This window comes from Mastigoproctus giganteus, chromosome 1 (genome assembly GCF_048544385.1).
Source record: "Mastigoproctus giganteus isolate SK-2022 chromosome 1, ASM4854438v1, whole genome shotgun sequence".
NCBI classification, from domain to species: Eukaryota; Metazoa; Arthropoda; class Arachnida; order Uropygi; family Thelyphonidae; genus Mastigoproctus; species Mastigoproctus giganteus.
Genome location: NC_143575.1, coordinates 75,014,070 through 75,041,886, shown reverse-complemented (window position 1 = coordinate 75,041,886; position 27,817 = coordinate 75,014,070). Strand labels below are relative to the sequence as shown.

The window sequence follows — 27,817 nt, the reverse complement described above, 5'->3', positions numbered from 1 at the left end:
GAATAAGTAACACTAGTCTTCTCCTTAGGTGAAGCGTTACTTATTCGAAGTAGTGCAATATCATGGCAACTCGTTGTGAAGGTATTCACAATATGAGATATAACCTAAAACGATGCCACCTTAAAAATTTTCTGTTTATACAGAAATGGCTGTGTATTATGATGCTAAGCACTTTATATACATAGTCTAAATTTGTTCGCAGCTTGAGGCTCTAGCCCTAAATGCGCCTTAGTCTAAATACATCATACACCATCAGGCATCTCTCATATTGTGGAGTTATACTTCATAACTGTTTTTGCCATCATTGCATCACTTGGGTACCTACCCACTCACTGACGAAGGGCCAAATAGCCCTGAAACAGTGCTATCTGGGTGGTGGTACCTATCTGAGAATAAGTAACACTAGTCTTCTCCTTAGGTGAAGCGTTACTTATTCGAAGTAGTGCAATATCATGGCAACTCGTTGTGAAGGTATTCACAATATGAGATATAACCTAAAACGATGCCACCTTAAAAATTTTCTGTTTATACAGAAATGGCTGTGTATTATGATGCTAAGCACTTTATATACATAGTCTAAATTTGTTCGCAGCTTGAGGCTCTAGCCCTAAATGCACCTTAGTTTAATTGGAATTGTAAGTTTAATTTTGATACGTAAGTAGTTACCACCTAATTATATGCATATGTAATGCAGAATATTTTATATGTACAAATATTTGAATATTAAATATTTTGACCGACATTTGTGCATCTTTTCACTACCGTTTATTATTGATTAGGAAATATCCTATGGCACCGACTGCAACTCACAAATACATATGTTACCTTATGGGAATGCGGTGCTCGCTTAGCACGGATTCACTTACTGCTCTGTTTTTATGGAACGAATTATCAGCATTAAGCGGGGGTCACCTGTACAGTGAGATTAGAGCCCTGAAGCTCTATAATCGTTTTACTGGCATTCCATAATTTTACCTGTTAAATAAAGCCTAGAAAATCAAAAGCATATACAAAGTTCATCTCATGGAAATTATTAAGATTTTGTCAAATATCGTTTTAATCAAAATTAATTTTTGCAGGAATTACGAAAATGCCCATTAAGTAGCACGAAAATGTATTACATAATAATACCTTCATCTGATGATTTCTTAATACAGTATCTCATGATTCCCAGGCATAAATATGGAATGAAATATGTAAAAATTACAACAATTGTATATCCAAAATGAATGAAAATGTTTCCTTAAGTTTGATTATAACTGCATGTTTTGTAAAAGAGTCGATACCAATGGCATTGCTTAAAGAAATTATTAAATAGATTTATAACTATAAAAGTTGTTCTAATCTGAATAAACATCTCAAAATTCCAAAAAAATTATTCTATTACTAATCTTCAAGCTAATAATCTTCATCTATTATGGTCTTTTTCATAGGAAGCAATGAAGATCTCAAGCACACTTCAATATGGTATTGGTCGACAAGGCAATGCCAACCTGCCGACCGGGCTAGCCGAGTGGGTAAAGTACCTGCCCGGCAACCCAAAGGTCGCGGGTTCGATTCCCGCCTCAGGCTTGGATCAAAGTACTGCAAAAACCTTGGGAGGTGCAATATGGCCACAGAAGCCGATGCGCCAACAACTACCAAATCAAAAAAAAAAAAAAAAAAAATCAATGCCAACCCAAAATCTTGTTTTTTCGACTAACTTTCAACTTCTTTTGCATAATGTGAAGGAATTGGAGCTGAAACTAAAAATTTGATGACAAAAATAGAAATATTTATGGAATTTTCTTTAAAACAATGCATGTCCCTTTGTAGTTAGTTAATAAATAGTAATTTAATTCTGCAAAAGAAATTTAAATCTGCAAAAAAGGACGATGCTACAAGTTGAAAAATCAAATTTTATGTTTATTATTTTGGAAACAATTTTACTCTGGGGTTGAAAATGAAAATAGTTTTCCTGGGACCTCCTAGTGAAGGCGCCTCCGTAGCCAGGTGGGAAGGAGCAGCAGTGCGTAGCACACGCTTCTTGATTAGACCGGGGTTCGAGCCCGTCACCACCAAATACGGAGGATGCGGAAAGGTTAAGGAATGACCACCGCATATCCTGGAGCAATATGGCCTTAGTTGCTAATGCTCCTAAAAACCAAACAACAACAACAAACAACAACAACCTCCTAGTGAGTAGAAACAAAGTTTACCATATTTCTCTAAGTCAAACAATTTTTAAAATCGAATGGGGAACAGACAGGCAGAAGGACACTAAGAATTATGTATAGGATAGGATAGGATTATTATGTAGTTTTGTGTATCAGTTTCAATAAAAATTTAAATTTGTGCCATTGTATTCATATTACTAGTAAAAACTAAAAGTTTTTTCCTTTTAAAAATATGATATAAAGGGGCAACAAATACCTGCTGCACACAGTTGGCCATGGATCCAGGAATGGCCCTGTGAATGGATGCTGAATGGTTGTGGCACATGTTTGGAAGAGAGAAAAGGGGAGTTATAGGTTCCAATTGAGAAGAACAGTGGCCATGGAAGTATTTATAGGAAAAGCATGTAGCAGAAACAGGAATGTCTATGAAATAGAGGGTGAAGAGACATTTTAAAAGATGGGTCATTATAATTAACCTGACTGCCATCTTTTGAATGGCATCTAGAAGCCTGAGAGAAAGGTTTTGGGAGCATCACCCAAGATATGGGAACAATATGGGTCAGATTTGGGATTTGTACAGAGTGAGTAGTTGTTTAGAAGAAAAGTAACATCGAGAGCAAAAGAGAAAACCCAGTTTTTTAGATTCAGAGGAAGCAATACTAGTGATGTGCTTAAGCCAAGAGAGAGATTAGAAGCCAGGGTAATCCCTAATAAAGTTATGTGATCTTGTCTAGAGATTTGTGCCATCAAAGATAAGCATAGGAGCGCATATACTTATCTCTGATGACATAGTACTGAGTTGACAAAATAAGTTTGACCAGCCCTTGGCATTATTTTGTCATGAGCTTATATTTCATGCTATATTCTCTGTGCATTTTTGCTTAATGACATTAGTTGCCACATGGGTAACCATACACCCTTTAGTACCCTTAAGAACTTATAACTGGCCAGTAATGTCATCATTTTTTGCAAAGCATCACTTGGCATAGTGCTGTTTACTTGCTAATGGTTGAGCCCCAGATTTATCATCATAAAAGGAAAGACACTAAGTAGTAAAGAGCTGCCTTTCTATCCTCAAAGCTTTGAATTAAATATAAAAAAAGTGAATGTCATCTGCACTGGAAATGATTTCTGTAAAGTTAACAAAATGTACCTTAAACAATTCCTAGACTTAAGTCGCTATTGTCCATTCGCTAAAACCAAAATTCAAGATATACAGCTTCATTCCTTCTTGGAACCTTACTCCTATTAGCAGTGGACCTGACAGGTGCTTCTCAAAAATAATGTACTCGTGTTAGCCTTTAATGATTTAAAATATGAAATTTTTTTTCTAGCTTCCTAAATAGTCAAACTGATGGATGCCAAATTTGATGTGAAGTTTTGAATTATACGTGTGTTTAAAGTTCAAGACTACTTGCCTTTCCTCTCCCATCATGGTCTCACACAAGTTGTTTTTGAAAGATTTATTATTGATTTCATATAAATAAAAATGAGAAAACGAAACATAATAATATTCACATGAAACATGGTGCTCACTCAACATGGATAATACTCGCAAGAAGCAAGATGCACACATTTCAAATTTTGCATACCATGAAGGTAAAATTTGAATATGGAAGTGAATAATAGCATATAATATATACATATATATTTTTCTAATTTTTTAGAAAGTAATAGCAGAATACATGTAATAGCAGAAATGTATGCGAACATTTAAAATTTCATGCACTTAATGGTCTTTTTAACTGGAAAATGAATGTCTAATAAAGTCATGTCTACATTTTATTCCCAATGTTTTTTTGATTTTCAGTAGAATTTATTTTTTATTAAAAAATAAAAAGCTGCATACATTGAGTATTGCACTCCATTCAGAAAAGATGAAATATTGGTAATAATATAAGAAGAATTTAAAAAAAAAAAAAAAATGTATGTACCAGGTGGTGCATAATATATATATACAAGTATATATATATATATTTTTTTTAAATTCTGCTGGACATTTTCAATACCTGCTGGATTACCAAACAGGTGTTGAAAATGTTTGTAGATCGTGACATCATGATTGTTGTAATAAATGAAAATTCACTTTTTTTTTTTTGATATAGAGTTTATTCATTAGACCATATTATAAATTATTGGCATACAAATAACTAAAATAAGTTATATAATTTTTGATTCAATAGATTTTGAGTTCACAACTGAATAATACATGATCAAAATAGTGGGTCCATTGTGTGTAGTATTTGTTTATGTATATTGACAATAAATCCAAATTATTGAAGATGTTTTTTCATAAACTTACAAAATTCCTTTCTATTCTCAGAATTCAGTTGTATATTGAAATTACCTGAAAGTATAATAGGTAAATGATCCAGTGGTTTAAATGAACCACCAGATCATTATTATTATTATTTTTTTTATTTCTAATTTTATTTGTGACAATTTTATTCTAATGCTGGGAATTCGAGTCATATAAGAAGAAATTAATAGAAATTGACTCCACAGAGCCCAGCCAGCCCTACGGAAAACTGACTATAGGGAGGGAGCCTGTGCACTTTTGAAAAACCTACCTCTGAAAGGCTTGAATTCAGTATGTCCATAATTGAAGCCAATGCACCATAAAACAACAAACAACAACCATAATTGAAAACAAGCTAGTTAATGTACGTAATGAACAGTTGTGCCAAATTTCTTGGAGAAATTTTTCAAAAGTAGCATAATCATCTAATTCGAATGATTTGTGCATTTTATATTTCTTTCTATAGGCTGATCTTTGAGTGCCTTTTGACGCCATGGGAATTAAAATTAGAGTTTATGACAAAGTCCAAATGGTGCTTCAAATTGACATTCTTGCCACTTTGTTTTATTATTTTTATAACAAGTGAGCATACATTTATGTTACTATAATTTTGTATTTTCAAAATTTTTTTCTGCAGAACATAACAAATCTGTCATTCTGTTTGCTGTTTTCATTCATTTTCTTTATTCAGTGGTGATTTAGGTGTCAGAAACTGGTTTCAAGTCCATTTTAAACCATAAACAGTCATATACATCACATATATATCTAAATGGATTATCATCAATTTTTCTTTTAATTTCTTTGTAGGTCTTGTTATAATTTAAATTGGGATAACAACGAAAATTTGATTTGTGCATTTTATATTTCTTTCTATAGGCTGATCTTTGAGTGCCTTTTGACGCCATGGGAATTAAAATTAGAGTTTATGACAAAGTCCAAATGGTGCTTCAAATTGACATTCTTGCCACTTTGTTTTATTATTTTTATAACAAGTGAGCATACATTTATGTTACTATAATTTTGTATTTTCAAAATTTTTTTCTGCAGAACATAACAAATCTGTCATTCTGTTTGCTGTTTTCATTCATTTTCTTTATTCAGTGGTGATTTAGGTGTCAGAAACTGGTTTCAAGTCCATTTTAAACCATAAACAGTCATATACATCACATATATATCTAAATGGATTATCATCAATTTTTCTTTTAATTTCTTTGTAGGTCTTGTTATAATTTAAATTGGGATAACAACAAAAATTTGTTTGGAAGTTATCAATCATTTGTAAATTTTTGTTTCCGTGATATTCTCTCGTACGTTGTGTGGCAGTTTTAGACATAGACTGGAAGTCTCAGGATTTTCTTCTAATTCCTGTTTCTTATGTTGCTAATATTCCCTCATACATTGTGCAACGGTTTAAAAAGTAGGTTGAGGAGTCTCATGGGCTATCTTCTAATTTCTGTTTCCTACATTGGTGATATTCTCTCATAAATTGTGCTGCAGTTTTTTGATGAGGGTTGGGAAGTCTTGGGATTTTTCTTCTAATTTCTGTTTCTTATGTCAGCGATATTCTCTCATACATTGGGCTGTGGTTTTAGCTGGAGGCTGTTTACATTTTCAATTGTTTTCCTTAACGACAGAACTCACACTATATTGGTCTCTTATACACTTTTATAAATTGTTTAAGATGTGCACGTGGACTTCCTCCATGTTGACATTTGATCACTTGAAATAAACAACAATATAATATTCTCCAAAGAGACTATAATTCCTCTCATATTATGGTTAAACAATTAGTTGAATTCTTTAACCATAACACTGATTATATGTATCTCATATAGAACATTATTGCAGTTTTTAAAGTGCACAAGGGCTGTATGGACTCCCTGTATATATGAATGTGATCAAAGTTTGGGAACTCACTGTATCTTGAAATTGTAGCATCACATCAAGTTGCTCCTTGTCACGTGTTATGTGATTCAGCTGGGCATAGTAATGCATGAGGCTGCTATTTAACTTTATTCTGAAGTATTACACATTGAATAGATGTTTTATGTGTTTCATTGCTTAAGTGATTTTATGAGTAGTAAATTTTAAGTCAAATTTTATTTCAAATTAGATTAAAATGCGACAAAAATGCACAAAAAAATTTAAAAACCCTTTGGAGAATATTCTATATCTCATTTCAAAACTTTTCAATAGTTTGCATATTTTAAAGAGGGCCACTGTCCATCAAAGATGAACCTTGTTATGGCGTCAACTTAAAAAAACTAATGATTGAATCAGGAGTGATCAATGTTTAACTATCCACAAAATTGCCAGTGAAATTGGTATTTCTTATGGATCATTTCAATTAATTTTAACACCTGATTTGGGAATGTGATGTGTTTCAGCCGAGTTTATGCCTTGTACCCACACTGATGATCACAGAGAGCAGTGAGTTCTTGCATGTCAGAATCTTTGTCAATGTGCTGCTACCAACTCTCGCTTTGTTTGTTCCATCATTACTGGTGATGAATCTTAGATATATGTATAAGAAACAGACATCTGGGCCTCTCATTTGAAGACTTTGCCTTCTCCAAGGCCCAATAAACAAAACAATCTTCATCAAATGTGAAGATCATGTATACTGTATTTTAAGTTTGAGGACATTGTTCATTATGAATTTTTCCCTCATAGTCAATTAGTGAACTAGATATACTTCAAAACAGTTCTATGGCAATTGTGTGATGCTTATGAGAGTTAACAGCCAGAGAACTTTGCTTCAAGAGAATTGCTGCTTGCATCATGACAATACCCCTACTTATTTGGAGATTTGTATTCAAGAATTTCTTGCGAAACACTTCACCTGTCAGATTTAGTTCTTTGTCTTTTTTTTTTTTTTTTTTTTTGTTTTCCAAACTTAAAGCTCCCTCATATTGCTATTATCAATTTCATAATAAGGCTATCAAAATTCTTTCAGAAGTGTTGAAATCAGTGCGTATTACCTGGGAGACTGTCTTGAAGGAGATTCATTTGAATAGCTAATAAGGTTCATAATTTCATTAGTTCTGTTCCCAAACTTTTTGATCGTGCCTCATATATAGACAATGGTATTCCAGTAGTCAACTTTTGTGAGGGGGGGGGAATGGTTACTGAAAAGGTTATTAAACTAAAAATAGGCAAAATAATTATTGTAAAGTATAAAAAAATAGTACTTTCCCTGCCTTGAGTAATCTGGAAAATGGAAAAAATAAGAATTAGACAAATAAATATATATGTGGCTGAAAATATACATACAGACAATCAGTTTTTATTGGTAAACTGGATTTGTAATATCCATCCCTTTAATTAGTGCCCTGTAAGAAGAGAGTTAAATAAAAGGAATGATAACAGCACTAATATGTATAAGGGTTGGGAAAAGAGCCTAAAAAAAATTTTAATAACAAAAAATAGTGACAAGTTAAATATAAAATGCATCTCAAGTAATCAAAACAAAACATTATAATTTTAAACTGCTTTATGCAGAGTCACAACTAAAGTGTTAACCACTGAAATATGGGTATGATATCTTCTCAGGTTGCCATATCATCCTCATAATTCAGACAACAGTATGAATTTCATTTATATATATAGTCTTGGCAAAAATGTTTTTATTCAGATGCAGATGTATAAAGCAATAGTTATTATTTAAATCCAAATTTGGAAAGTAAATTAAAGCATACACTGTGAGTATGAGACAGTGGCAACTACGTCATGTTACCCTTTTTAACAAAGCTTGAAAATTTACCAACCTTGAGATGCTACTGTACTAATACTGAACATTGCTTTCTTGAACAAAGATCTGTAAAATTTTGCTTTTTGAAACAAAAAAAATATTATACAACTTCTTTACTCCCAACTTTTTAACAGCAGATCACAATGAAAAGAAGAGTTGAACTTTCAAAAGAATTGGTTAAAATTTGTGATCATGCCAGAATTTCTGAAAGAAATGTTAGCAGTCACTGAAACATAGTGTTATCTCTACAACCTTCAGAAGAAACATGGCTGACTTTTATCCTCTGAATAGAAGTCCCCAATGTCTTCCAAGAAAGAAATATTTGGATTGACAAATCTAAAGGTAAAGTTTTGCTAGAATTATTTTTTCTCTATAAAGACATTATTCATTATGACCTTATACTCGGATGTCATACTGTTAATCAGACAATCGAAATTGTTAAATGTTTTAGAGAGCAGTCATAAGGAAAAGATATGATCTCTGGGCAAGGAAAATTTGAAGCTTCTCCATGACAGTGTCCCTACTCACCATTTGACAGTAATTTTTTAAATACTTTCAAAACATTCTGTAACTGTCTTGCAACATCCTCCTTATTCACTTGTCTATGATTTAGTAGTATTACAGAAGGTTCTCATTCGTGGTAAATTGTCTGCTACGTGCCTCTTACACTAATGATGAGCATAATTGAGTAATTAAATAATCAAAAAAATCAGTTACATGCAAATTGAAAATTCGTCAATTATGAAATCAACAACAAGAAAACTGAGGGGCAGTGGAATGAGAGTGGAGGATCTAATCCAATGTTATCAAAACTAAAGATAAAGTATTGCGCTCTCTCTCTCTCTCTGTCATTTTCTTATTGGCAATGTCATAATCAGCTATAATTTTCTTATGATCAGTTATGCCCATTGCTAGTATACACCCACCACTTTATCCCTACATTCACACATATTTCTGCTAGAGACTGTAACAGAGGTGTATGTGTGTAAGTGACCATGAAGTGCTTACATACACACATTTTTTTAGGAGTTTTAACTATTAGACAGGAAAATTTTTTTTTTTTTTTGGTGCTCACTGTTGGCCTTACATATTTAATATTCCTTGATTAATCTCACAAACAGCAAAATTAGATAAAATATTATATATAAAATTTTTATATTACATTATATTCAAAAATAAGAAATTATTTTTGTTTCAGATTATTTAGAATACTTTTTCTTTTCTTTTTTTTTTTTTTTTTTTTTGATAGATAGCCAAGGAAAATGACAAACAGGTTCCCTATTTCAATGTACTAGTTCATCTTTGTAATCTTCATAAGCCACCAAGCTCTTCAGAAAGTGTGGGTTGGGTTGTCTGTAGAAATATTGCAGCCTTCCATCATTTGCATCAAAAATTAGTTCCTGTAAGTTTTTTATGCTTTTATACATTGACAATTTCTTCGGGGTATGTGAGAACTAATGTTATGTTTCAAAAAAAATTTTTTTTTAAATATTGTTAATTTTAAGAATGTTTATTGTTGATAAAAATAAACTTTCCATTTAACTCTATGTTAAGTCCATAATTGGTGTTGTGAATGTGTTCTTAGAAAACACCACGTTGAAATAACGTAAGTTGAAACCTGTTTTCCCCTATAATTAACAACGTACATTTAGAGTATATTTTGTTGTAATTATATACAAATAAAATGTATTTAATAAGTACTAAAAGATATATTTATGATATGAATAAATAATCATAAAAAATCAAGTTATATACCTGTAAGGGTTAGTGGAAAAGTGTTATTGAAGCCATAAGAAGTACATTACGGGAATGGAGGTGGGGGGTGACTGGGTGATTGTTAAAAAGCAGAATGACTGAAGCAAAGAGTCAGGGGTGTCTCTTTTTACCCAAAAAAAGCTTGCTGGAAAAGTCTCTAAACTTTTTGATGCAATTTCTTGGGTACAGTGGGAATTATGCTTTATTATTAAGAAGCACATAATACCTAAGGCAGTGCAATGTTAAGTCAGTTTGGTGGTGTGACATAAGCACTAGGAAAGCAAGAATGAGAGTAGGAGTGTGTTATAGGAATAATAATTCTGATGAGCACAATGAACAGCTGTACAGAAAAATAGAGTGGGCCAGTGAATCAGATTATCTTTTAAAAGGGGAAGTTTAAATTTCAGCATATTGACTGGAACTTGTGGGTTGGTCACTTACAGACTAGCAAGACTTTTGTAGATATATTGGATGACTGTTTTCTACAGCAGCATGTTACAGAGGCAACAAGAGGAAGTAATACTTTTGATCTGATTGTCAGCAGTGATTATTCATGCATTAAGAATCCACAATTAAAAGAACCACTAGGTAGCAGTAATCAGTGTATTGATTTGGGATTTATTTAAAGGTGTAGCTACCATCAGGCATAAAGGGAAAGGTTTTTGCTTTCATAAATGTGACTACAGTGCTCTCACAGTTTTTAAATTCTATACAGTGGGACCAACTGATGATATTACCATCAGCGAAATCTAAATGGGAAGCATTCAAGTCATTAATCATAGAAGTTACTAAGAAATATACAAGGTATAGGCCTAAATGGATGTCTGATGAACTGATGAGATCCCTGGCAGAGAATAAAAATGCATGTGGTGCATCTAAACAGAGGCATATGATGCAAGAAAGCAAGCTTATGCAACATCAGCCACCTATAGGCAGCTTATAGATGACCTATAAGCCTATAGTAGATATAAACTAGTCTGTAATCAGGTTATAAAGGAGGTTCGGCAAGCAAAGGCAGATTACAAGAAATCTTTGCCAAAGGATGCAAAGACTTCTTTACATATGTAAACTCTAGAAGCAAGGGGATGAATCTTATAGATGACCTATAAGCCTATAGTAGATATAAACTAGTCTGTAATCAGGTTATAAAGGAGGTTCGGCAAGCAAAGGCAGATTACAAGAAATCTTTGCCAAAGGATGCAAAGACTTCTTTACATATGTAAACTCTAGAAGCAAGGGGATGAATCTGATTGATCCACTTTCGACTATTAATGATTCTTCTGAGGTAGCTGACAAACTGAATAAGTATTTTGCATTTACATTCACACATAGGAATTCTGTAGAGAAATGGAGGCCAGAAGTTTATCAAACACAGATAAGGAGCTAAATGATTTTATAATAACTGAGAGGAGATTGGAGGCGAAATTGTTGAAGTTAAATATAAGAAAGGTGGATGGGATCTATCCAGTTATATTAAAGGCGGCGACAAAGGAAGTAAGCAAACCCTTAGCCATAATTATCAGGGTGTCCTTGGACTGGTTAAAGAAGCACTTCAAGATCATCTAGACAAGACTGCAGTAATATTCAGACACATCATGGGTTTGATAAGGAGAAGTCTTGTCTGACCAATTTGGATACTATGATATGGTCAAAAAGGAACTCGATGCAAAAAATAATTTTGATATCATATACTTGGATTTCAGGAAAGCTTTTGATGCTGTTGCACATGGAAGACTACTGTATAAATTGGAGCAGTTTTGCTAGCATGGATAAGGAGGTGTTTATCCAATTTTATAAGGCGATGGTCAGAGAACATCTTGAGTACTAAATACAGACATGGAGGCCTCATTTAGGAAGGATGTTTACCTGCTGGAAGACATGCAGAGAAGACATGTAATGAAATTGATGAGGGGAACAAAGGGGTCGGCTTACCACGAAAGGCTTCATTTCTGCAAATTGCAAAATCTGGAGGCTAGGCACCTGTGAATTGATCTGATTGAGGTGTTTAAGGCTTTTAGTGGATTAAGCAAGATCAATACTGTTGGGATTCTTCCTCTTAATCACACTACACACACATGAGAGGGGCACAAATTCAAATTGAGGAAGGATGGTTGCAGAATAAATAGATTTGCAGAAGTTTGCCTTTAGCCAGTGGGTGGTAGATTGCTGGAACAAACTTCCATTTATTGTTGTGGACGTTGATAGCTTAAATAAATTCAAGAAAGAACTAGACAAACTATTGGAGGGGATGAATAGGTGAGATGTTTTTTTTTTTTTTTTTTTGCTAAATGGAAGCTATATAAGCTTGCGTTTTTCTTTCATTTGCCCCTACTAATGCTAATTTAAGCAATAGCTATAAAAAACATGATTTCAAGGTAAGTAAATTATGAATCAACTAGTTATTTATATAGTAGAACACAGCTTATTCTGTCAGTGGCATGAATTTTTATTTCTTGCTTTACATTATATGTAATACTGAATATGGGTAGCAATAACCCCAGAGTAATGTACCAACTGTATGGTACTGCACTCAATCTGGATGGCCACATCTGGAGTACTGCATACAGGTCTGGAAGCCTCATTTTAAGAAAGATGTAGAGCTCCTGGAACGAGTACAGAGTTGGGCAATGAGATTGGTGAAGGGAACAAAGGGGGGTGTCTTATGAAGGAAGGCTTCAGTCCTGCAAGTTACAGCGTTTGGAGACTAGTCACCTGCGAGGTGATCTAATTGAGGTGTTTAAAGCTTTGAATGGATTGAGCAAGATTAATGCTGATGAGATTCTTTTTCTTGCTGCCAGGATAGCACCTCAGACTACACACATGAAGGGGCACAAATTCAAATTAAGGAAGGATGGCTGCAGAATAGATCTAAGTAAGTTTGCCTTTAGCCAGCAGGTGGTTGATTGCTGGAACAAACTTCCATCTGTTCTTGTGGAAGTTGACAACTTAAATAAATTCAAGGAAGGATTAGACAAATTATTATTGGAGATGAATAGGCAAAATGGTAGGTGTATTTTTTTTTTTTTTAGCTGATGCTTCATAAACATGCTTTCTTGTATCACTTGCTACTATTAATGCTAATATTACAGTTACAAATTTTTTATACCTTTTTATTCCTTAAATAATTTTTTTTTACATTTACTGATGGTATTGTTAGAGTTTTGCAGCCTTTCTCCCTTTCACAGATTTCTGGACACATGTGCATGCATGTGTCCAGTTTCTGCCTCTTCATGTAACCACAAAATTTCATGGGAAACCAGAAAAAATGATCACAAGTGTAGCTGTTGTTGTTTATCTTTATTTATAATAAATTAACTTGCCGTTATCATTAATATTTGTTTATAATATTTGTTTAGGCTGCACCTTGGTTAAAAAAAATTGATCTTCCAAGTCAGAGTAAGCCAAGGTTCAAAGGTTATGATCAGCAATTTATGGAAAAAGCAAAAGCTTTTTTACAAAATTTTTTGACAGTAAGTGACTTTTTTGCTATTAATTTAAAATTTTTCTTTGTTTCATGTGTAAATTTTTTTAAAAAAATATATATATTAAGAAAATGTATGGGTAATCCCAGCATGACTTGAATTCACATAACACGATTTTGATTTTAAACTCTTGAGAAAGGATAAGTTTTAGGAAAGTTTTGACGCTTTTTTTTTTTTTACTTAAATAACATACTGAATTATATTTAATAAGTAGTTTTAATAGTCCTAGTCATATCTTATATTTTAATTTAGCTAATGATTTAATAAGTTACAACTTAACGTTCATAGAACCTTTGTTTTCAGTGATTTTGGTGCAAATATTGTATCTAATAATTAGTAACTTATAGTGTAGTACTTCATAGTACTACACTATAACACTACTTCATAGTTGCAATTTTAGTGTTTAAAATGTAATGTATAAGTAGCATGGATTCTAATCACATAGGTTGGCATACCTATGTGATTAGAACCTTCACACAAATATAATCTAAGGCAATAAAAAAAAAAGGGGGTAAACTGCAGGATGGAAGCCTCCCAACAATTTATGTTGAAGTAAATGGACCATAATCTGCCACTCTGGTCCGGTGCAGGTTGGCAGATCAACCGTATTTTGCAGTCAGGAGGTTGAACCCGAGTCTACTCAAAGAGCGTGCTATTGCACTCCTACTCCTACGGAGGCTGCTTACACTTAGTTAACTTGCACGGCTACTGCAATGTTGATTTAGCTTGGTATGACATAAACACTGGGAACACATAAATGAAAGTAGGAGTTTGTTATAATCCTAATGACTGTGATGAGTATAATGAACAACTATATTCCAAAGACAAATAGAGTAGGCCAGAAAATCAGAATGTTTTATAATGATTATTTTAACTTTCTGAATATTGACTGGAACTTGTGAGTTGGTCACTCACACAGTAGCAGAACTTTTGTAGATTTATTGGATGACTGTTCCAGTCATCCAATAAAAAATAATACACCAGCATATTAGACTCTTGATTTGATTATCAGTAGCAACTTTTCATACATTAAAAATCTGTAGATAAGAGAACCACTAGGTGGCAGTGATCATAGTGTATTGATGTGGGATTTACTTAAAGATATAATTATTATCAAGGACAAAAGGGAGGGCTTTTTCTTTCATAAAGATGACTACAATGGTCTCAGACAGTTTATAAATTCTATACAGTGGGACCAACTGATGAAGTTACCAATGGCAAATTCAAAATGGGAAGCACTCCGGGATGTAATTGTAGAAGCTACTAGGAATTTTATACTAATTAAAAGATACTTTTCAAAGCTTGTACCCAAATGGATGCCAGATGAACTGATGAAGAAAAATCCATGGGAGAGAAGAAAAATATATGGAATGCTTATAAATTGTGAACTTGTGACACAGAAACCTATAGTATATAGAAAGTAGTGTGCAATCAAGTCACAAAGGGGGTTAGACAAGCTAAGGCATATTACATGTGAGGTTGTAGAAAGCTGGAAAAGAAAAATTAGTAAAGACTTCTTTACTTATGTAAACATTAAGGTGAAGGGAATGAATCACATTAACCCACTAGATATGAATGGTTAGATGATCCTGCTCAGGTTGCTGAAAAACTGAATGGGTATTTTGCATTTGTGTTCATGCACAACAAGGAATTTATTATGGCTGTGGATGCCAGAATTGTGTCAAATTCTAACAGGGAGTTAAAAGATTTTGTGATAACTGAGAAGAAAGTGGTAGAGAATTCGGTTGTTTCCCAAGTAATAGGATAATCTGAGATACTGTTACCTAAGTGTAGAACTTTGTTTCCAACAATTGCTTTAATTACCATTTTCAGACCAGTTGAATAATTTATTTAGGGGCTTGTTGAAGCATCATACCTTAATTATTAATATTTTCCACCCTCCCAGCCATCATATCATTAGTGAATGCGGAATTTAAGCTTGTTATACATTCATTAATGTCATTAACAGATACCTGCAACAACAGGGGGACTCAGTACTGAACTCTATGAAATCCCACTCGAAACCTGGTCCATCCAGAGCAGTAGTCTGGATGGACCAGCGGTCCATTTATAAACACCTATCCACTTAACCAACTTTTTATCCACAGTATACCTATTCACCAGTAGCACATTCTTGCATTTTTTGCAAAAGGCATTCGTGTGGAATGGTATCAAAAGCCTTATTTGAGTTTGAATATGCTGTACAATGATTGCATAGTCTACCTAATCTGATAAGCATCTAACTTAAGAGGTTAGTTAGATATGATTCCCTTTAACAAACTTTATGATTTTGCAGTTATCATAAATTTCATATTTTTCCTTGTTATATAAGTTAAACTTAAGGTCTGTAATTACTCCTTTCAACAGTAAACTGGAGAGAGACATATGATATGCAGATCTCCAGGCTATTGGGACTTCAGCTAAGCCCAGATATGCAAGCATTATAATAGATAGAGATTTGGCAGTTATGTCATGCTATTCCTTTTATCCCCTTGGTCTTGGCGCATTATAGCCTTAGTAGCTGATGCGCCAATAAAACCAAAAAAAACCAAACCAAACCAAACCTTTTATCCCAGTAGTGATAGTGCCCTTGGTCGTAAAAAACACAATAGCCAAATGCTTCTTCTTTTTTTTTTTCTGTAAAATGTTTGGGTTGTTTTCAGTTCTACTTTGACATTTTCTTAATGGATTCCAATCTTTTCTTAATGGATTCCAATACTCATTGTATATAATATTTTTAATTCTTAGTTAAAAATTAAATATTTAAAAAATGTTTTATCTTCCATTTTCTAATTTAAAAGTCTATCAAGCACGAGAAATTTCAAACATGCACATGTGCATATATTTCTGTTTATTATATGTATACTGAGTAAACAGAAATCATAGGATACTTACCTAGTAATGGGTAGGCCCACCTTTCACCTGGTAAGGGCAGTCACATGGCGAGGCATTGAATCCACTAATTCACCAAAGCGTTCCACAGGTATTTCCATCCGTGCTTGCTGCAATGCTGTCCATTATTCCGTCGCATTCCTAGATGAAGGATTCTAAGCTCGAATGGACCTTTCCACAGCATCCCAAAGATGCTCCACAGGGTGCATGTCCAGCGAACAGGGAGACCATTCCATGGTGGTAAAATCTGCGGAATGCTCTTCGAACCATGTTCTAGTCACCATGGCTCTGTGGGGAGGCACATTGGAAGAGTCCATTGCCCTGTGGGTGTATGATAACCATGAAGGGATGAAAATGTCTGAAAGGATGGACACGTAATCTGAACCATTCAGAGATGTGTCTAGATATACCAGAGGTCCCAGTGTGTGCCAGTCGAACACGATCCAGACCATTACCGACCGTCCACCTGTCTGAACAGTTCCTTGTTGACATGATGGGTGCATAGCTTTGTGTGGTTTCTGCCAGATATGCACCATCCCATCCGCTCGAAATAACTGGAAACAGGACTCATCGGACCTTGAGACCCATCTCCAAGTTCCAATGCCGACATTCTTTTGCCCAGTTGAGGCATAGAGTCTTGTGTCGTGGTGTTAGCAATGGGATTCTGGTGGATCGGTGGCTCCCATAACCTATTGTGGCTAATGATTGCCTGACGGTCTTGGTGGAGATGTTTGTGGCACCTCCATCGTTGACGTGGGCAGTGATTTGTGCCACTGTCGCTCTCTGGTTGGCTGAGACAGGCTTCGATGGCTACGTTCATCTACCACCTTTCTCCACCCACAGCACTGTCCACAATGAGATGTTATTCCTGAAATGGCGTATTCCTGATACATTCTTGATACTGTCGAACAGGGATAGTGCAATTTCTGTACCCCCCCTCCATGATAGAGTGACCCATGCATCAGGCACCCACTGTCATCCCTCTTTCAAAGTCAGTTAACTCACAACGTTTATCTATACTGACATTGAATTATTGTCTACATAAATGCAGTAATGCAGTGTGCCTATATATCCCCCAAGTGGTGGGTTTGTCCACTAGTGAGAGGGGTGACAGCATCACATTGCCCAGGAACCAGGCACCCCTTGGATTCTGTCCTTTCAGTGTACAAATCCTTTAAAAAAAAAAAAAATATATATATATATATATATATATTTAAATAATTCTTAAAAGTTTAACATAAAGAAAATAAATAAATAAATATTAAGCTATCATTAGAGGCAGCAAAATGCACCTCCTCCACATGAAGCCCAGATATATCCAATAATTCAAAATAAAACAACATAAAACATAAGCCAGTAGTATGACAAAAAATGTAGAGCGAAAAATTAATAAAATAACGTAAAAATAAACAAACAGGGAGGGGGAAGTAATGGTAAGATATAAACAGTAGCCCATAGTCCCCTATATAATTTAGCACTTTAATTCCAATTAATAAAACCGATATAAAATTTAAAATAATGCCAATTATAATATGATTTAGTGATATCCCCCCCTCCCTAGAAGGTACCAGTTCCGAAAAACGTGAAATATCACCAAAAAAGGGGTTAAAAGAACTACTGAAAGAAAAACAAAATATCAAAATAATAGACTGACCATTAGGCCCCATGTGGAATCGCTGCATTTCAATCGCTATACAAATCATCGCAATGGCGAAAAGATCGAAGAACCAAACCACCCATTCCTCCTCCGATCGATCCACCAATGCAGAGTATTTGCACGGCGGTGGTCCTTATGCAGCGAGAAATAATTTATAGAACAGACAGCACTCTAGATCAGAGCCACACCACTGACATAATGTAAGCTTAACCAGCTTATATAGGCGCCTCCGTAGACAGGTGGGAAGGAGCAGCAGTGCGTACCACACGCTTCTTGATTAGACTGGGGTTCGAGCCCGTCACCACCAAATACGGAGGATGCGGAAAGGTCAGAGAATGACCACCGCATATCCCGGAGCAATATGGCCTTAGTTGCTAATGCTCCTAAAAACCAAATAACAAACAAACAAACAAACCAGCTTATATAAAAGAAAAGGGTGGTTTGGTTCGGCTACTGTTTATGTCTTACCTTTACTTCCCCCTCCCTGTTTGTTTATTTTTACGTTATTTGATGTTAATTTTTTGCTCTAAATTTTTTTCCTTACTACTGGCTTATGTTTTTTGTTGTTTTATTTTGAATTATCGGATATATATATATATATATATATTAGATATTATTATTCACTTCCAATTTCAGATTTTTTAAAAATTTATTTCAAATTTGAAATATGCCTATCTCATTTCCCACATAGTAGTAAGTAGACATCTTTAGCATATATCGTTTCATATTCTCATCTTTATTTATGCTAAAACAATAGCTCATGTGAGGCTGTAAATGTTTGTATAACTAGTATCAAGAGGACACATATCTCACTTACTGATACTATAAAATTCGAAGTTTTGTGGCATCAGCAAGTGAGAGATGCCTTACTGCTCTTTGATTTTTCTTTTGAGTTTCAAAGAGTACAGCTTAGAACCCAACAGGTTCTTGTGCCCAGTTACTCTGTGAATACCATAAAAAAGAATAAAAATAATAAAAATTGAGGAGCTATTGCAGTAAAAATTTGTTTATATTTAGGAAAGTGAAAAATTTTCTGATTTTATATTAATGTAGGAGTATTATTTTGGAAAAGCAATATTCCAATAGTAATAATTTCATTAGAGTGAAATTATTGCCAAAAAGAAAATCAGAAAATTAAAAAAAATAATAATTTAAAATTTTGAAAAAAAATTATAAAAAATCAAAGCAGCTTAAAAAATAGCTTTGATATTTAAAGCTCTTTATGCTGCATCTATTAAAATTAGTGTCTACTACTAGTTGAAAATATAAATAAGAAGTGGCAGTACTTACCTGGACGATTTCAGAACAGTTTATATGTTAACAGACACATTATTTGAATTATATGTGAAATTATCTTGGAAATAAATATACATAGGTACATTTATTCTCCTAAGTCCACAAAGCAAAATGTAAATTTATGTATGTAATCTATAAAGGGTTAATAAAGAAGTATTATTCATTATGATTATAGTATTTTATTTTTACAGTGCTTTAAAGATCCATTTTTCACTCCAAATTTAATCAGATCTCCCTGCAAGTGCAGGGAGATCTGATTAAATTTGGAGTGAAAAAATGACTCTATTCAACCACTTAAAAGTTTTTGTTTTTTTTTTAAATATTGTCATAAGTATGGTTTGAATCCCCTCAAGACAGTGGGAACTTTTTCAGGTATTTTTCACACTATCTGAGTTAGTCAGTCTCAGATTAGGGTTGTGCGAGCCCTCTCCTTAAAAAAAAAACCTCTATTTTTCATTCATCATAACAGATAAACTGAACATAGAATACTCACAATATGCTAACATCTCATAGCCTTGGTTGCTTCAGTGCTATAGCAAAAATTACACTAAAGAATTCAAGTGGCTATGTTATAAGTATAAACTTAAGGTAAAAAACATTTCACACATATGCCCACTCAAGGACAGGCATGCAATTATACTGCAATCACAGCATAGATTTGTCAATGAGCGGTCTTGTCTAACCAATCTGATAGGTTCCTGTGATGCAATGACCAAGGAACTGAATACAAAAAAAGAATTTTGACATCATATACTTAGATTTCAGTAAGGCTTTTGATACTGTTACACATAAAAGACTGCTGTACAAACTGGAGCAATATGGCATTAAGGGCAAGTTACTGCTACGGATAAAGGAATGGTTAAGTGGAAGAAGACAGAGTGGTTATCAGTGGGCACTGCTCTTCGTGGACTAATGTTATTAGTGGAGTTCCTCAAGGTTCAGTGCTGAGTCCATTGTTGTTTTCAATATTTATCAAGGATATTGATGAAGGTAATCAGACTTAATGTCTAAATTTGCAGATGATACAAAGGTTGGCATGGTAGTTAACGACAGTCATCAGGGTGAGCTACTGCAACAAGATCTAGGAAAATTGGGTTGATGAGCTGAGACATAGCAGTTGAAGTTTAACATTGGCAAATGCAAGGTACTGCACATGGGTAGCAGTGACCCCCAGAGTAACTTATCAACTGTGTGGTTCCACTACACTCAGGGTAGTAGAGAATGAAGAAGACCTGTGCAGTAATCGTGCAGTGAGACATGAAATTATCTGAGCAGTGCAGACATGCTGCAGGATATCTCATGGGGTTTTGTCAATGATATACAGAAACTTTGCTAGCAGGGATAAGGAGGTGATAATCCCTTTGTATAAGGCCATGGTTTGGCCACATCTTGAGTACTGTATACAAGCCTAACTTTAGGAAGGATGAAGATCTGCTGGAACTGTGCAGAGGACAGCCAGATTGGTGAAGGGAACTAAAGGTTGCTGTTACCTAGAAAGGCTTCAGTTCTGCAAATCGTAGCATCTTGAGACCAGGCACTTGCAGGGAGATCTGATTAAGGTTTTTAATGCCTTGAATGGATTGAGTAAACTGAAAATTAATGGTATTCTTCCATCTGCTGAGATTACACACACACACATGAGGGGGGCATAAATTCAAGTTGAGGAAGTGTGGTTGCAGGAATATATGTGCGGAAGTTTGCCTTCAGCCAGCAAGTGGTTGATTGTTGGAACAGACTTCCATCTGTTGTTGTGGAAGTGGATGGATAGAATAAATTCAAGGGAGAACTAGACAAATTTTTGGAGGGTATGTTTTGTAAACTGTTTTTTTTTTTTTTTTTTTTCTGGTTGATGCTATATAAACTTGCTTTCTTGCATCATTTGCCATTACTACTGCCACTGCTCAAATCCTAGAAAATTAGTGTGCTAAATAACAGATTATCTAACACTTGGTTATAATGATATGAAATACACAGTTCCTAGAATGAAATTAGAACTAGTTCTTGTGTATAATTATATCTTGTGTTATATGTTTTTTTTTAATGACATCCAATTTTTTTTTTTTTTTTTTTGTTGCTTTGTTATAGGTAGTGGTGAAGCATGATGAACTAAATAAAAGTGAAGCGCTTTATAGCTTTCTTAGCCCAAGTCCTGACCATCTTAAATGTCCATTATCACCACCAAAAAAGCCTTCAAAATTCAATATTATACAGTTTTTTAAGAGGTTGGTAATGCAAAAATTAATTTTACCATTTTTGATATAATTTTTTATCAAACTGTCATATAATTAATTTTTTTAATATAAAAACACATTTATCAACTTTCATCATAGCCGGCTTGTTCTTTCTCAAATAATAATGTGTAGAATCATTGAAAGACCTTTTTATGTAAATATAAATGTTAAATGTTCAAAACGTTTATAATAGCATAAATTGATTACTTATCTGGGACAAGTCATTAGCTGTAATAATGATAAATGGCTGGAAGTCAAGAGAAGAATAAATTGTGGATGGATAGCATTCAGGAAATATAGTCACATACTGAGGAGCAATATCTCAATTTGTCTGAAACGTAAAATAATGAACCAAAGTATACTCCCCACCATGACTTATGGAAGTGAAACTCAGGCACTCACCAAAAGAATGGAAGAATGGAAGAGAAGCTGAAAACTACACGGTGAAGAATGGAACGTATTATATTAGGAATCAGACTGTTAGATAAGAAGAGAAACACATGGATTAGGCAGCAAACTCAAGTAAAGGACATTATTATGAAAACTAAAGAACTAAAATGGTCTTGGGCAGGACACATAGCTTGAAGACATGATGACAGATGGACTAAGAAAATAACAGAATGGTACCCAAGAGGAGCTAAAACGTGGAAGACAATGATGGAGATGGAAAGATGAAATTCACAAGTTTGTTGGTAGTAAATGGATGGCCATTGCACAAAACAGAACTGGAAAGTTGCTGTAGAGGCCTTCATCATGCAGTGGATTGAAAATGGCTGATGATGAAATTGATTACTACAGCAAATTGAAACTTTTATTTAAAATGAGCCAACATTACTGAAACTATTTCTTAACCACATAGGTCAGTCTATAAGTAGTTTGTATAAATGCCATAGAAAATCCAGTTTATAGAAATACCACTCTCTTAACAGTAGGTTTGTCCATTTCTCAAAAGAAATAGCAGCCTATAGTAGAAGAAAGTGGTCGTTGTAACTTGCATTTTGCGTTTTGAACTTTCTAGTTTAAAAAAATTATTACCTATAAGTTATAAGTAATAATGTTTGAAAAGTATTACCTATAACAATCATTATTTTGGTATTTTTAAATTTAAAACTAAACTGTTAAATGAACAACTACCCATCACATGAACATAAAATGCTATGCATTTAATAGAGCATTCACTGAGCTACTGAGTTGCAGACTCTCTTGCACCCACGTGAACTATACAGGGTGTTTCAGTTAAACGTTTCAGAACTTCTAAGAGGGATAGGGTACATCCTGACAACTCGAAATCATATACCAATGGGTAGAATCGAAAATTCCGAGCTTTAGTGCAGGGAATCTTAATTTCGCACAAGAACGCCAAGTTAGTAGGATGGATGATTACACGAACGCAGAGTTAGCCGATATGCATTTGGCGTACGGGGCTGCAAATTGTAGTGGGCCAGCCGCACAGCGTTTGTACGCGGAACGATATCCGACGAGGCGTATTCCCAGTCATAATTTCTTTGCAAGACTGCACCAGAGGTTAGCTGAGAGAGGTTCATTTGAAAGAGCTGACAGGGACAGGGTAAGAACAGCACGGACTCCAGCCGTCGAACAGAATGTGCTGCAGCATGTACAGGGGAATCCAAGAACGAGTACACGAAGTCTAGCAAACGCAGTCGGGGTTTCCCATTGCAGCGTCTGGAGGATTCTCCGAGAACAAGACATGCATCCGTTTCACGTGCAGCGTGTCCAGACACAGCATCCGGAGGATTATGCACCTCGTATTGCTTTCGCACAGTGGTACCTTGGAAAATGTGCTACAAATCCCCTTTTTCCTGCTGAAGTGTTGTTTTCCGATGAGGCATCCTTCACAAGGGAAGGAATTTTCAACACGCATAACAACCATATCTGGGCGGTCGAGAACCCGCATGCAATACGATGTCGTGCAGCACAGATTCGATTTTCGGTCAATGTATGGGCCGGTATTATGGGAGATCACCTCATCGGACCTTACCTGTTACCGTGTCGTCTAACCGGACCTATCTACTTGATCTTTCTGCAGCAAGTATTGCCACAACTTTTGAGAGATGAACAGATTTCTGCATCGACGCAACAGACAATGTGGTTCCAACACGATGGAGCCCCTGCCCATTATAGCGGAGATGTTCGTAACTACCTGGATGTCACATTTTGTCAACAGTGGATCGGACGTGGTGGTCCCGTGCGTTGGCCTGCTCGGTCACCCGACCTATCATGTCTTGATTTTTATTTCTGGGGTCATATGAAATCGCTAGTTTATGACACCCCTGTTGACAATGCTGAGGAGCTGGTTGCAAGAATCGCAGTAGCTGCCGAAGAAATTCGAAATTCGCCTGGAGTATTCCAGAATGTTCGGATGTCCATGCGTCGGAGATGTGAGGCGTGCATTGTAGCCCGTGGAAGAAACTTCGAACACTTACTTTAATCCATGTACCTTTTGCTTCTTTTCATGTATTATTAAAACGATTTCTCACTTACGGTCTCTTTTCTTTATGGTGTTTCTGTGTACAACACTGCTTCAGGAAAGTATTTCCGACCCCACATTGCTATATGATTTCGAGTTGTCAGGATGTACCCTACCCCTCTTAGAAGTTCTGAAACGTTTAACTGAAACACCCTGTATAGCCCAAATGATGCAATATGCTTGTACTACTCCATGCCCATAGAAATACCGTCAAACATAAGTCTCTGTGAGTGATTTACACATCTGACTGCAACCAGATGCATCTGCAACATGAAATTGGATTATTGAATTTGCAGTGTCAGCATGTGGTGAGGTGAAGTAAAAACATTGCTTTATAGTAATAAAGCAGTGAATAATAATGAAGAAACTTTTTATTTTGTAGTATAGTACTAATTAAAATAATTTACAATTATATACCAACTTCATTGATTTAAAAAAAAAAAAAATGGTGATGCATAAACCGAGAGGTGGTTACAAGGTGCCATGCTCAAAAGTAAAATCATAGCATTAGGGAAATTTTCTTGTCTATACAGTGTCGTAAAATGTGTGAAGCTGTTTTGTCATTTCAGACCAATTTGACTTGCATCGGACAGATTTCATGAAATTTTATATTTGGGTCTTTTAAAAATATTTGTTAAGCCATTCCAAATTTCATTAATATCAAACCAGCAAATTTAGCATTTTTTTTTCCTCTGAAATATTTTGAGTTTTCTCTGTACATAAAGTATATTTTAGATGTTTGACTGCTTTTTGACAGGGGAGGATGAATTCTGATTCAAGCCCCCCCCCCCAGAAACCTATAGTAGTTTGAGCAGTTCAAGTGTCATTAAAGAAGGAAAAAAGTAAGTCAGGTGAATACCATGTGTTTCGTTAGTCCTGTGGAAACTTTTCAGACCAATTACAATTCCATAATCTCTCTTGCTCCTCTCTTACAGAAATCTATATAAATGAAAGTATGTGTTTCAGCCGTTATTCAACTTTTTCCCCTAGAGGGGAAAAAGTTGAATAATGTCTATTGTTGAATAGACAGTAAATTTTCATTGTTTTGTTGATACCTGTGGAGGTTTTAGGACTAATTCCAACTTCAGAGCCCTCCCCTACAGAAAAATTGCAATAAATTTGAACAGCAGCTCTGATCATTTTCAAAATTTCAGCACTTAATTAGAATATTTTTCTGGACCTTTATGCTAAATATAATGTCAATAGTTTAATGTATGTGTTCCCTGTCCCCACTTAAAAATAAATTATCTATGCAGATCTCACATCACAGCTACCCATCACATGGTGAGGTTTTGGTGAACACTTTTTGAGTACAGTAAAGAAGTTTGTAACCCATGAGATACATTATTCAATAATTCAAATGCACTGACGTGTAATGCAATACATACATTACCTAATGTGTAGTATATATTGGAACTGCATTTATTTTTGTTAAACATAATGTTTCCATTTCACTCTATACATGTGCCGATTGTTAAGACACCAGGTCCCTGTATGTGTGTAGCAAATGTTGAAAAATGGTTTTTATTTTTTAATTTAAAAATAATCTGAAAATGTATCCTTTAGCAAAACCAAGGAAATAAATAGATATGGATTACCGATTTTTACAGAATCAAGTAATAAACAAGAGAAAGTGAACTGCATTCACCTTCAATGGCGTCAGTGTTGCATTTGTAATATAAAGAAGAAAACATCAAAAGATATTTGGGCTGTATCTAAGAACAAGGAAGCAGTTAGCACTGGGACAAGGAGTAGAATAGGAGATTTAAGCTTGTTATTGGCTAAATGAGGGGCAACATGCCTTGTCAATTTATGTGTTAACAGAAAAAAAAGCAGCAGCATATTGAAGTATGCTGTCACTCTAAAAATAGTTTTCATGATCAAGCAATAAATTATGTTCCTTTGTTAATTTTGGATATGTTTTGTTAATTTATAAAAGGTGTCAAAGTAAGAATTTAAACATAAAATAAAAGCATTTTAAATTAAAATTTTATCATAACATATGTGTATGCACATATATTTTATAAATGTTTCTTGAATTTGCGAAAATAAAACAATTCTAAACAAAGAATAGTATTAACAATTGCGAAGGTTCGAAGCAGAGAATTTATTCCTGCATTAGTCAGAAAAAGTAAATAAATATCTTATTTAATATTATATCTGTGGACAGAGCTGGTGCTATGGGTGTGGAAGTGAGGCACTTGCCACAGGCACCACCTAAAATGAGTGTTGCTAGATGTGCTACTGCATATGTTCCTCTTCATTAGGAATTTTCCATTACACAATGGGTTTTCCTCGACCTAAAAAAAATACTTCTATTGTTCTAGTCTTTTCTGCCACAGTTCTGTTTTCTATATCTTTCTCTATTAGTCCTCGTCATTCATGCCTTTTCGCACTCCATCCATCCACACCTCCCATGGCCTTCCTCTTCCTTTTTCCTAGTGCATATAATCAGGGGTGTGGTGGTAAAATTTTAACAACCGGCTCTCTAAAAGAAAGTAGGGGTACTGGTGATTCAAACCGATTTTAATTGTGGCCACTGCCGCCACCTGTCTCCCATGATTCTTTTATGCAGGTGAAGCCATCGATCACGTGACTTGCACTCCGGACTCATGTGTGGCCGTTGCCAGGGGGCACTAGCTGCTTCCCATAATTCTTTGTGCAACCATGTGACTCTCCTCTTTGTGCTCCGATATTTTTTTCCAATGGCTACTTTCCATAATCCTTTGGCTCTTATTTTACTTTTTTATTTATTTTTTTAATTATTTTTTTTTTATTTTGCTGCTGGATGGCACCACATATATATATATATTTTTTTTTTTTTTTCATAAAAAAATTTAATTTGGCAAGATTCTCCCCGAGGTCTATGAGCTTTATGGGCAGGTGCCCCAAACAAGAATATTATTTGAAATTATAAAGTTTTTAATTAATTTCAATGAGATGAAATTTTAAATTCTAAGGAGTAATTAAAAGTTAAATGAAATTTCCCAGCTGTGGTTAAAGTTTGAAAATAAAAATACCCATTTTGGTATTTTCATTTTCAAAGTAAACATTGTAATTTCCAAGATGTAATTATAAAGTTCTTATTATTCTGGTTAAAATTTGAAAATCTTCATTAAAGACACAATTTTAATGAATGAAAGTCTTAAATTTGAATACTAAAGAAACAATATCAATGTGAACAGATTTATTACTAATAACAAAGTTCTCAATTCAGCTTACATACCATTATGAGGACAGTCCATTCTTTCTTTCATTTCACGTATGAAATCTTCAAGTATTGTTCGAAAAAGTGTTCATTACTTTTTTGGCAGTATGGAAAAATTTTCGGATCCACCTCTTGGCACTAAAGTAATTGTGATGTCATTAAAGATGGACACCTCCTAGATCTATTAAAAACCTACAACCACTTTTCAGCAGATACTTACTCCTAATTCTCTAACAAGGCGCTACTGTAAGCACCCTGTTAGAGAATTTGGGAATACCCCTTGATCTGCTCAAGGTTCACCAGTGCGACTTCTCATTATGTGGGACCAGTAGTGAAATACCAGTGGTGAGTACCACTAAGTTGTAGAATAGTAATCCCTTTAGCTCTCTTAATTCGTGCTTAGCAACAACACTAGTTCCCTGAAGGCCAGAAGTGTGAACAGTGCATACCCTTAAGTCTCTCCTAGTCCATTATATGAAAATTTTCTTCATTCTACGGAAACTATTTTAAATGTAATTACCAAGGGGAATTCAAAAAAATTCGCTAAATAGAAAAATTAACTGTAAAGGAGTTCGTTAAACAGAGGTCTCATTGAGTAATTT

General features: G+C 34.6%; 1 protein-coding gene across 1 annotated transcript in view; it reads left to right on the top strand.

Moving 5' to 3' along the window:
* Positions 1-27,817, top strand: part of LOC150090896 (sorting nexin-25-like) — a 325,882-nt gene that overhangs the window by 221,250 nt on the left and 76,815 nt on the right. Inside the window, exons 16-18 of the mRNA XM_090376672.1 lie at positions 9,456-9,608; positions 13,318-13,431; positions 21,374-21,510. Of these exons, the coding sequence (XP_090232798.1) occupies positions 9,456-9,608; positions 13,318-13,431; positions 21,374-21,510 (404 nt within the window). The remainder of the gene's footprint in view (positions 1-9,455; positions 9,609-13,317; positions 13,432-21,373; positions 21,511-27,817) is intronic.